Below are 11942 nucleotides of genomic sequence, written 5' to 3' on the forward strand. Positions count from 1 at the left end.
AAATTAAATCCATTCTGTCTTCTGTGACCCTGTCTGCAATGGGCCACTGCAGGTAGGATAACAGAGAGCATTTTAAGTATTTTAAATTTAACCAAACTGGGGGAATTGTCACAATATTGTTACAGTACAGCTGGCCTGGACTGGACAAGGTAAATCTGACCATAACACAAATCCAATTCAGCCAGCCTAGTTCATGCCTGAACAAGTCCCCAGGTAAGTTACAGGGGACAGATACAGATAAGATACAGCCATCTGGGGCTCTCAGGACCCTCAGCCATCCCTGTTCAAGATTAGTAGGAAACACATTACTGGCCAGAGATCTGAGCAGAGAGAGATCCCAGCCAATGAACTATGTGAGCCCAGGAGTTTTCAATTGAGTACATAAGTGAGCTCTGAACAATAAACGAGGCTGTTTTGTCTGATGAGCTCTGGATCTTGAATTGTGGATTTCGTCTCCCCACCCACCACTACAACAGCTGAAGTAGATTGTGTGAGGAATTAATAGAACTGCACATCCTTAATATCTATCTACAGGTTTTAAGTCTGTTTTATCAACCTCTATCACAAATATTTGTATGTTAGTCCACAGGATAGGAAGTTTTCCTAGTTATTGCTGGAAGGAAATGTTGCTGGTGTTGGAGTATGGTACTCAGCAATATTCTCCAAGTGTCCTTGGTGCCTCCCCCCAGTGGAGAGCTTGAGAGCTACATTCTCATCACCTTTGCCAGATTATAGTGATCTGAATTTTCTTTGAGCATGAGCTTGGGAGTACTAACATGTGTTATTGTCCATTTAACATCAGCTGCAGTTGAAGATATTTTATCCTGTTGGATAAAAAAGATAAAACTTTGAAATACGCACTCTGGTACATGCTGTAAGCTAGGCAATGTTACCTAGAGATGAATGTTAGGTAGGAGGGGGAGCTCTCTTCATGCCTTCTCTGTTTGTAACTGATCTGGACTCCATGGATTTAGCTCTTAAATCTTTATATATCTTATATATCCAGTGGGCCAGTAAGTACAACTGCTCAAAGATTTTATTCTTCAGCCTTGTCAGACTAAACTATTCGAATACATGCTATCAATATAATTTATTAACAGATGTATAAATGTTACAGATTTACACATTTTCTGAAATATACTGCTTCCATCCTCACAAACCTTAGCACTTTTTTGTCTCCAAAGCAGCACAGGTGTGAAGCAACACCAATATTATGTGGGCAACTTTACTGTTTCAAGCAAAACAACAGTAATAATAGTTCTTGTGGAAGTTATGTTTTGAACAGCTGGTTATTGTTTCTACTTTCTTCTTTTATGGTTGTGATATTTGTCTTCATCCCTGAAACAGAAACATAAACATTATGTGGGCTGTTAGGCTCAGAGTGACAGAGTCCAAAGAGAAAAACAACTTGGAAAATGGAAAGCTTCCATTAAATGTAGTCATGTCCTCTAAGGAAAGAAAGTAAGCTACTTTTAGACAGTTTATTTTCCATGCTGCTTTAATCAAGCATTGCCATGCAGTGCCAAAGTGGCAATTAGTTTAGGATGAATGGCATCACAGCGTAACAAAGCCAGCTTTGAGACAAGCCATCACTGCTATTCACGCAGTTATGTAATGCATTTACCCAAACATGAACGGCAAGGCAGCATTTCTTCTGCACAAGAGTCCTCATGTCTGCTCAAACACAGGTCCCACACACCTGTGGTCCTGCAGATGCAAATATGTCCTTGTTGATGGTACTAGAAGGTGTGGCCTAGATTTGTTTTCTTTTGCTAAACTGTGTGTCCAGAAGTACACAAGAGCAACAGCATTGTTTTGAGGCATCTAATACAGAATGGCTAGTGTATGTATATTAGTGAAATAAATAATACTATTTATTAAGGTCTAGAGCAAACTAGAGCAGAAGCCAGCATTAGATATGACAGGCACTTAGTTGTGGATAAGAAACATACTGTCCATTTAAACCATTTAACAAGGACAAAAATCAAAAACCTGTTACAGTACTGTTGCAGTCCTATAGGGTGCTGCGGAAACTATCACCTTTCAGATATGACAGTAAATTCTGAAGTCTGGATCACAATTTATTATCTCACAGAATGTTTTGTTTAGTATTAGAAGCCTCATGCCATTGGCTTGTCATACTGCACAAAGCTTTTTAATTGGACTAGATATCCTCAATATCTGCACTAAATTCTCATAGCAAATGGCTACAGCTGCCTGATTCAGAAGCAGGAGTCAGCTGTCATTGTTTCTGCTCACCTCTCTCTTTTTCTCCAAGAATCTCTGTCTTTGCCTCTCTCACGACTCCTTCTTCGTTTACTTGGACTCCTGCTGGTGTCTCCCCTGTGTCTGGAGCACTCCGTATCCCTACTGCTTCCCCCAGACTGCCGCGAGTCCACTGAAGCCGACCGCCTGTCTTCCCTTATGAAAATAAACTTAAGTGATTTTAATCAATAAAAATAATTTCACAGTCACTTTTTCCAGTACTAGTTTTATAATATAATGACTTACTGTTGATATAAGACAGACAACATATCTTTTATTAAGCCTCTCTAAGAAATACGATACCTCCGAAAAGAGGCTCTAAGTTCATGCGCATATCACAGCACACTATTTAATCCAATTATTTCCTATAAACACTGCTCCTCAGTCTTAACACCTTTGCTTGTGAAACAGGAGGCAGTAGAACAGACTTGCTCTGTTTTGCTTTAAATTTTTAACTCTTCATAACCACCTGCTTTAAGCTGCAAACTACAGCTGGAGTACCTAACTCCTAATCTGACAGAATCATAAAATTGTCAGGGTTGGAAGGGACCTCTGGAAATATTCTACACCACTGCCCTTGCCAAGGCAGGGTCACCCACAGCAGGTTACACAGGAACGTGTCCAGTGGGTTTTGAATGTCTCTAGACAGGGAAACTCCAGGACCTCCCTAGGCAGACTCTTTAAGTGTTCTGCCATTGATTCATCTTCAATTTAATGCTGGGAACAAAGTGTCACTTTCTAGTGTGTTTCAAATACATTGTCCTCTCAAAGACCTGCAGAAGAGGCACAGATAGGTAAACACTAGCTCATGACTCCATGTTACTTCAGTGACAAACGTTTGGAAGGGTGTGCAGTGTTGCTTGACACAGCAGAAATATGTACAGCTAAAACACACTCCAAATTAGCAGAGCAGCATTTGCAGGGATAAGAACTGTAAAGCTTCCCCATATTTATTATGTTATGGAAACCTTTACTCTGAGGTGTAATATATCAAGTCATGAGGTAGGGAAGGGTAAGAAATTGTGTATTTGTATTTCCAAGTGTCCTTCTGCACCCAACTACTACGTATATACACTTCTGGGTACAGAGGGAGCACTATGCATCCCCCAGCTCCACCAGAAACTCCCTGTTCAGCTCAATCACTTGTTACCTCTGAAACAAAGATCCTTATTAATTTTTCTCCATCCTTCATGCAGGCAGAGCTTCTCAAGCACAACTTAACAGAATTAGTATAAAATAAACCGTGTATATGACTAAGATAAGGTTGGTATGTGGTATTAGAATAAGGCGGTAAGATCAAATTACAGTCTGCTGCAAGCCTGAAGAAGCTGTCAGCTGTGGCATACCTTCCTGAGGACTTCAACTTCTCTCCTTCACATATCTCTGCATTATGCAACCTGTTCTCCTGCCACTGATTGCCGAGTTCTTCCATATGCACACCAATCACATCCCGAATCACCTGGATATAAAGGTATGTTGAAAACAGACATGTCATGGTAGTGCCTTGAACTAGCACGAGACAAACTGTAAACATCTCAGAAAAACCCAAACCCCACAAAAATCTCCCCCAATACCTGTATATCAGATGTCTGAATGGAAAGTCTTATTTAGAGGAAAATGTTTCAACATGAATTTAAATAGCACCATTTTATGATAGTGAGCTATATTTTGCTGGCATTTTCACATTCAGAAGTTAGCAGTTAGAAATGCTCCTTATTTGTAACTTGCTGCAACAAACCAAAAACCTTCCTCTACAGTTTGCAACAATAATAAAGCAGGATACAAGAAGCAGAGAAAGACAAATATTATTTGTCTTTGAAAGAGTATATACTTGTTTATGCTGACATATAATAAGCAATTTTGTGCAAAAAAGCCTTTTTTTTTTTTATCTCACCTCAGTGTAGGACTTCTTCGTTATATGAACATTCTTAGCTCTGTATGACTGCCGCCGCCTTTTGTAATCTCGCATTTCAGCCAAAATTTCAAGATGGGACTTTGGACCTTTCTGACTATCATCTAGCAAAAAAATGGGGAGTAAAACAAACAGCCATTGGAAGGACATTTCCACCTGCAGGTATGCAGGCTTCATACGTTCAGGAACATAAAATAATCATGTTCTATCTCAAGTTCCTCCTGTATTTAGTAACTATGGTGAATCTATCTCAAGCTTCCTCCCCAATCTTCTTGCTGGCTGTTTACGCACGAGTTAAAAGCCACCAAGCAAACACTGTTATGTGATCTCAGTCTCCAGACTGTGATCCAACCAATATACAGGCTTGTGATGTGCTAAAACACCTTCTAAATATGGGTCACGTTTTCAAAGTCAGTATTACAGTAAGACACAAAATGAGAAAGCCACATTCTGTAAAAAATTTACCTGTGTAGATGACAAGCACTGTCACACCTCCTAAGCATAGCATGGTCTGCAGGGTGACACAGATGCTTTTGCTGCACTTGGTAGTTATAAACTGGCATGACAAGAGGGATAAGAGGTCCCAGACTAACACCAAAGTACATTGCTCAAGAGCTCCACTTAGATGACTGCAAACCTCTCCTGTTCAGCTTTTAAGCGATCTTTAATCTCATCATGTCTTACAGCAAATAACTGTTCCAAGCTGCACAGCACATTGGCAACATTAGGAAACCTGGAATCAGCTGTAGCAAAGACAGAAGATCCATCCACTGAGATACACACAATATGTGTGAGCAGAGCACTGAAGCTTTCCCAGAAGAAAAACATCATAAAAGGACATCAAACTAGCATTTTGTGATGCCAGGCCTTTGCTGCAGCTTTTAAGAACAGTATGCTCTCCACTAAAAACGAAAAACAAAAAAAAAAGGGTAGCAATGTATCTGAACAACTTGGGGCATAATGTGCTCCAGCCAAACCGTCTGTAGAATTTCTTATCAGACCCTCTTGTCGAGATTGCTGAAACATAAATTGCTCTAAAATAAGAATGAAAAAGCTGAAAAACAGCAAAACAGAAAAACAAGAACCAGGTAACAGGAAGCCATCAAACACCTAGACTGTGACCAATCACATATCTTGAGAAGTGCGTGCTGAACACATGGACAAAATAAAGGCACCAATCAAGAAATGTGTGATCAGCATGTGCAGTAGTTTTAGAATCTATAAATAAGTGCATAATGTAAATAATAAACAGCTTCTGTGTAATCATATTAGTTTGTTGTTCAGAGGTCCTGAGCTCCTGCAAATAGCATAACCAATTCTGTTCGGCTTTCAACGAAACTCATGTAACTGGACAAACTGAAAGTTCTGAGACATAAATTCAACAACAGATCGATCATTCTTCAAACCTTGGGTGATTTTTGCTGCTAAATCCACGAAGAGATCACTGTCATTTTCCGTTATCTGGGATCTAGACCTCTGTTTCTTTGTTTCCTCAACAACATAATCATAAAGAGCAAGACGGTCAGCTTGGGTCAGGTCACAGACGAAATGCTTGTGGTTTTGAGGAACTTCTACAGGCAGTAATGAATAATATCCTGGAGGTTGGACAGAGAGCTGTTACTTGTAAAGTAGCATAATTATGCAGGAAAATATGAAGCAGCTCAACAAACAAACAATGCAGTAAATAAACTTCCAGGCTGTTTTCATTTTTCCCCTATGCATCTGGTAAGAAGTTTCAACCTTCTTAATTTGAAAAGATAAAAACTGCTCAAAGATCCCTCCCAAGCCCCACGCAGGCTGTATAACCTTCCTTACTGCTTACACAGATACAGTTTTCATGTGCCATGAAGGAATTGTACTAGATTAGATCAAAATGACACTCTGTAATTTCCCATGAGTTTCAGCTCTTGGCTTACAAACTAAACCAGGAAAGGCTGCAACTCTAACTTGTAGGTTTATTTTTATCCCAAAATGTCAGGTAAAGTACTAGCTGCAAAATACTTGTTTCTGCCAACAAGAATGAAAGCTTCTAGGAGACTAGATAACCCAGCACTGTGTAAATCAGTCTCACTCACACTGTCAACATCTCTAAAGAGGTTTTATAATAGACTGACACAGGAATTTATAGCTAAAAGGACTACAAAGGCACTTTCAAAGTGCTCCAGGTCAGCTCAGATAACTCACTTAAAGTTATGGAAACATATGCACTGCCTGCACACTCCTTTTTTCCATTCCCCAGTTAACACATATGCCTCCAAACAAATCAGTCCATTCTCAATCCATTGCAACAGCAGTTAAGTGACTTCCCCAAAGATACAAGATGCAATAGTCGAGGACATTGCCAGCAAAAAAACATTTCAGTCAAAAACTTTCAATTTTCCAGCAACCATTGATCTCACCTCCATAATCCTGCTCCCCCCAGCACAATCCCACACATGTTCAGGCAGACAGAAGAGCCAACACATAAAAAGGCTGTATGCAACACCCTCCTCAACAGCAAACCTAGAGCTCCTCCAGATTATTCAGCTCTTAATGGAAGCTGAGAAATCTTTCACATCCTACTATCACTAAAGACACCAAAGAAGAGGAAGAGAAACCATAATAACTGTAAGCAAACCTAAAGTGCAAGATTTCATCCTTACTGTACTTGGAACCTAAGCCAGAACCGTTCTAACATGAACAAATGGATTTAAACACAAAAACTAGAAGTTTTTCTTTAAAATGCACTCTTCTTACAGCATCACAGAAGTCCATAAAAATGCACTGATAATTACATGCTTGTGATTTTACAAGAATTACACGACTTGTGGGTATGATTAGTTTTCCTTTTCAACAATGTAGCTATGCTAATGTTCTAAATATGGCTAGAATTGGAAAAAAAAGAAAACAAAGAATATCACTTCCTTTGAGACAGTGAGTCAAAAGGAAATTTACAATGAAAAATTAATTTTCATTTGCTTCTGTTGCCAAAGACTAAATTGAACAAATAAGTCAGTAAATCTTAAAACGGGTCAAGTTGCCACAATGAAAACCACCGATCCAGTTTTAGTGTTATCCTCAGAGAACTGTAAGCTTGTGGGGAAATCTGGGCAGCGAACACAGAGTGGCTCACTGGTGCACCTTTGCAATGAATCCCTCCACAAAGGGTTTATCTACTGCTTCTCTACTTGGATGTGCTTGTGTCAAATTAATGAGTTCCCACTTCCCTTCAGAGGAAGTGCACCTGACATGCTCAAAACACCATGCTCATCTCAGGCAATCTCCTTTCCAAGCAGTTCTCCATTAAGCCTCTATTTGCTATCCAGAGAAACAAAGAAAACAAAAAAAACTGAGCAAGTGCTGCTGTATTTCAATGTCAGAAAACTTGCAGTGTCACTTCTGTTCATATGTTCAACAAAACAGTCTACAGAGAGCAAATGTTCTTTCATGTGTTGTAGTAATTTCTTAGCCATACACTAAAGCTCTACAGATTCCACAGGGAGGTCTATTTTTCTACTTTGTCTAAGTCTGAACTCTCAAAGACTCCGTCCTAGCCTGGTCCCCTGGCTGGTTACAAAACCCACCAAAAAAGGAAACGTAAAGGAATTTGTGGGCTTGAAGCAATGACAAAGGACAACATCACATTTGCAAATATGCCAGCATAGTTCTTACACAGCTTCTTAGTTCAGTCTTGAAACAGTCCAACATAGTAACACACATGTTGTTTGGTTTTTTTCGGTCCTGAAGATACAGAGGTTTGAGCACAACAGACTCAGAGTCTCTCATCTAGTTGCCCCAAGTATAGAAAGTAATCATGCTCCAACATATGCAGGGGAAGGAATATGAAAAATAAATTAAATTTCTCACAGCAGCTCTCAGTGGAATGAAGGAGGGAGACAAAAGCAGCTGTCCACGGGATGCTAGTGAAGTCACGACACTATTTGCTTGCTCCTTACCTTCACTGTAGCCTGCACTTTCCTTTGCACTTTGGGCTCTAGCCTGCTTAACAATGTGAAACTGTAGATCTTTATCTGCAGGCAAAGAAGAAAATAAAATCATACAACTTTTACATCAAGTTCTCAGGTACCTGGTTGAATTAGTCTTTATTCACTAACCTCTATTATGAGACTTACAGCATGGTACAGAACATCATGGTTTCATTCATGTACAAGGGGACATTCGAACTTAAAATGCAATTTTCATCTATTATATATTTGAAATGAGAGGAGAAAATTAAGGAAAAAATATATGTATTTCTGGGTTACAAAGATATGAAAAAAGAAATGTATGTATATTGCTCTCTGTACCATAGCTTTATCTCCAAATTCTACAGACAGTTTCCCCACCTTCTAAGCATGCATTTTAATATACTTTCTGCATTTGATGCAAGAGTGGGGACTGAGAACATAGGAAGAAACTCCTAAGATAAAAAAAAACAGATCCTCCTTGGATTTTAAGATGAAAACATATGTGACCTACAGAGTAGCATTACAGTGGCAGAAGCATAAAAACGGTAAATTAAGACAAATTGCAAATTACAATTTGAGAAAACTAACACTCAAGATTTTTAGGAGGTCTTGGGAAGTTTACAGCTGCCAAGGCAGTGGGGTTGCGGTACCGTGAGGACCCGGACTACTTAGTCCCACAGGTCTGCCCCCACCCCCACCCAGGATCTCCCCCCAGCCCCTCATCCTCTACACCTCCCCGGGGGTCTCTCCTCAGTCCCAGCCCTATGTGCCGCCCCGTCAGGCGGAGCACTCGCTGCCGCTCACCCATGGCGACAGTAGGAACCTTCAGGTTTTCATAGAAAAAGCTGGAGTCATACATCTCGGCCTGCGGAACCAAAGGGCTCGGTCAAGGCCCGCGGCCGTCAAGCGGCGCCAGCCGGCGCGCCCAGAGCAGCAGCGCCTGTCCCGCGCCCCGCTTCCCGAGCCGCGCTCCCACCTCCTCCTCGGCGGAGTATCCCATCCTGCGGAGCCGGCAGGACGCCGCGTGCCTCTCCAGGGACGTGCGGGGGACACGGTGATGGACGTCGTAGGGACACAGCACCCACTCCACCTGCGAGAGGACCCGGATCGGATCGGATCGGATCGGATCGGATCGGATCGGATCGGATCGGATCGGATCGGATCGGCCCGGCCCCACCGCCCTACCCCGCGCAGGTCCCGCCGCCTCACCGGGTCCCCGCCGAGCCACACGGCGCTGGGCGCCGCCATAGCTGCGCTGGACGGCCCCGTGACTGCGGAGGGGTGGGGCCGCCGCCACGTTCGCTGAGAACGCTCCCGCCTCAGAGGGGGTGGCTGCGAGCCCTGCCGGGTATGCTGAGGGTCTGAGTCAAGCTTTGGCTTTTGTGTTTTCAGACGAGTAGTACGTAGCTGGGCAGTTACGATTAATCAGTTGCATTGTGACTATCGGATGCTTGATTAGGATTTCAAGGAATAGGGAAGACAATCCCAAATTGGATGTGCTGTCCGGACGAGAGCCACCAGGAGCGAAGCCAGCTGGGCTGAGCAGTAACTGGAGAATGGTAATACCGGCAGTGGGCGATCGCGTCCAGAATGGACTCCAGGCTCAAATGGAGGGAAGGACCGCGCCCCCGGGCTGATTAACATGAGAAGCTAGAGACACAGCCAGCAAATGGGGGTTGAGTAGTAATTAACGCAAAAGTTACGTAATTTGCAACCTATGAATGCTGATGCCCTTGTTTGTTGAAATATGTAAATAGGGTGAAGTTTCGGTAAGGCTCTGTAAGGCAGTCTTGTGCGGGTCACCCTCACTTGACTGCCCGGCGCGAACGGGAATGCCGGGGTGCCTGAGCGGCGCGGGCGCCGCCTGCCGGCGGGAGGCCGCGGGGACATGCCCGCCGCGCCCGGGTCGGGCCGCACCGTGCTCCGAGGAACAGCGGGCTTTCCCTGCACATTGGCGTGAATGCTCGGCAGGCTTACCGTGGGTTGCTCTCCTGGGTGCAGGGTGTGCATGCCTGGGCACCCAGAGCGTCCAAAGCGCTCCCCCTGATCGTGGCGGGGCAGAAGGAACATCAGCCGTCCCGTCGCCATCGAGACGCTGAGGCACGATTCCCTTTTGCAACACGAGGAATGCGGTGCGAGATGATAGCAGTCCCTCCAGTAGGCTTCTGCCGCAGGATCCGTGAGAGGATCCCTAAGGAGCATGAGTACATACATTGAGTATGGTCCAGCACCTTTGCAGAGCTGCAATTCATGCCAAGTAGTGTGGTGCTTTTGTAGATGCTATTTTTGGACAATGCTGATCTGTTGAGAAGGTCTCTGGAAATCAGCCTGTAATAAATATAGTTATGAATAAAAATTCGGAAAGACCTAAATAAATATATCTGTACTTATAATAACATGAGATAATATAAAATACAGTGTGGCCAGAAAGTCTTTTCCCAGATCTAGTCGCGAATTCCCATTCAGGAGATAACAATACAAGCAGAAACCCCGATAAAGATCCTAGCCGGCACCCATCAACCGAAGAGAATGGGCAGGACACGGGCCATCAAGCTAACAAAGAAACGAGCTCGGAGGAGATACCCATCTCAGGACCTGAACACCCCACCTGGCAGACCACTGTTGGGGAAGCAATCAGATTGACAAAGGAACGAGCTCAGAGGAGATGCCCATCACTGGGCTAGGACACCCCACCCGGCAAACCACTATTGAAAAAGCAATCAGACTGGACAAAGGGAAAAGCCCAGCCGAGATATTCATCGGCTCCAACCCGGATCCCACTACTCCACCCTGATGGCCCGAACCAAAATGAAATCAAGAATCTCTTTACATATGAGGAGACTCTGCCCGGACACCTGTTAACTCTATTCTCCAATGCCAGGAAATCCATTCACCCAACAATCAAGGACCTTTGGTGAATGGTGCCTGCTTGGAATTTTGGCCTCAGGACACAAAACCCCTATAAAAACCCTGGACATTCTACCCTCCGTGTGGATTTGGGTAAATCTGTACCTCTGGGTATAGACCCCTGTCCACCTAGCGCTGCGCTGATCTATTTTATTGTGGTTTTTATTTTCTCCCGTTTGTGATTGAATTGTTTTATAATAAATCGCTGTCTATATTAATCATACTTTGCCGTTGCATTTATAACAAGCCCCAAATAACCTTAGGACAGTGCAGCAGAACCATCCTAAACTGTGGGACAAGCAGAAGGTACAACAAGAAGGGAATTGGTGTACACATGAAGCCAACATAAAGACCATACAGCACTTCTGGAGAACTCTTTAAATGTACCACTTTGTGTCTTCCTCCAGATAGAATTTATATTGCTAGATATTCCAGCTGTTGGCACATCAGGAACCACCAAGTTTAGGACCATACCCTGGGGCACAAAGCTTAATCTAGGTAGAATGATCCCAACCCAACAATGTCATTTGGTACCTCCAACAGTGCCAGGTTGAAACCACACTGAAATTACACTGCTCTTAAGGTCCAAACCTTTCTAATGGGTGTGCAAGAGGAGTGGGTGGCTCATCCTGAGCAGCAAACCCCTTCCCCACACAGCTGACTCAGGAAGGAGTATCCCATGGCTTGTGTTAGTTTTTTCCTCCACTACTAAAAAAATGTTGCAGACTTTCTGCGGCCAAATACTTACTTAGAAGTATACTGAATTTTTCTCTAACATTAAAGACATTTTTCATATTTAGCACTCCTTCTATTCCCTAGATTCAAAGCACTACTTACAGTTTTATTGTGTTAAATTGTGTTATTGGTAAATTGTGTTACTGCTGGAAAAAAGGGAGAAAAAGTGAAAGCTC

At 43.0% G+C, this 11942-nt stretch overlaps 1 protein-coding gene and 1 long non-coding RNA gene across 5 annotated transcripts; one reads left to right on the plus strand and one right to left on the minus strand.

Moving 5' to 3' along the window:
• Positions 1-1018: 1018 nt before the first annotated feature.
• Positions 1019-9961, minus strand: SNRNP48 (small nuclear ribonucleoprotein U11/U12 subunit 48). Of its 4 annotated transcripts, XM_086845891.1 has the most exons (10): positions 9334-9952; positions 9101-9214; positions 8929-8989; positions 8113-8187; positions 5584-5772; positions 4160-4281; positions 3612-3724; positions 2260-2421; positions 1625-1707; positions 1019-1338 (listed from the first exon to the last, which is right to left on the minus strand). In XM_086845891.1, the coding sequence occupies exons 1-10, from the start codon at positions 9370-9372 to the stop codon at positions 1271-1273; spliced, it is 1026 nt and encodes a 341-aa protein (XP_086702017.1). In that variant the 5' UTR covers positions 9373-9952; the 3' UTR covers positions 1019-1270. The 4 variants fall into 4 exon arrangements, with proteins under 4 accessions (XP_086702017.1, XP_086702161.1, XP_086702077.1 ...); XM_086846035.1 differs by lacking the exon at positions 1625-1707 and having other exon boundaries at positions 9334-9961; XM_086845951.1 differs by lacking the exon at positions 1625-1707 and having other exon boundaries at positions 9310-9392.
• LOC111925658 (uncharacterized) lies at positions 4253-6648 on the plus strand. Its single transcript, XR_002862370.2, has 2 exons — positions 4253-4339; positions 4864-6648. It is a non-coding gene; the product is annotated as an uncharacterized LOC111925658 (long non-coding RNA).
• Positions 9962-11942: the final 1981 nt, after the last annotated feature.

Source organism: Cyanistes caeruleus, chromosome 1, assembly GCF_971803275.1.
Source record: "Cyanistes caeruleus chromosome 1, bCyaCae1.hap1.1, whole genome shotgun sequence".
NCBI classification, from domain to species: domain Eukaryota; kingdom Metazoa; phylum Chordata; class Aves; order Passeriformes; family Paridae; genus Cyanistes; species Cyanistes caeruleus.

Excerpts from the sequence above, each read along its gene's own strand:
- SNRNP48 (XM_086845891.1), bottom strand. The coding sequence starts at position 9,372 with ATGGCGGCGCCCAGCGCCGTGTGGCTCGGCGGGGACCCG. Across the intron at positions 4,282-5,583 it reads AGCAGCAAAAATCACCCAAG|ATGATAGTCAGAAAGGTCCA; the intron begins GTTTGAAGAATG and ends TTTTTTTGCTAG. Across the intron at positions 1,708-2,259 it reads TCTTGGAGAAAAAGAGAGAG|GACCACAGGTGTGTGGGACC; the intron begins GTGAGCAGAAAC and ends TTGCATCTGCAG.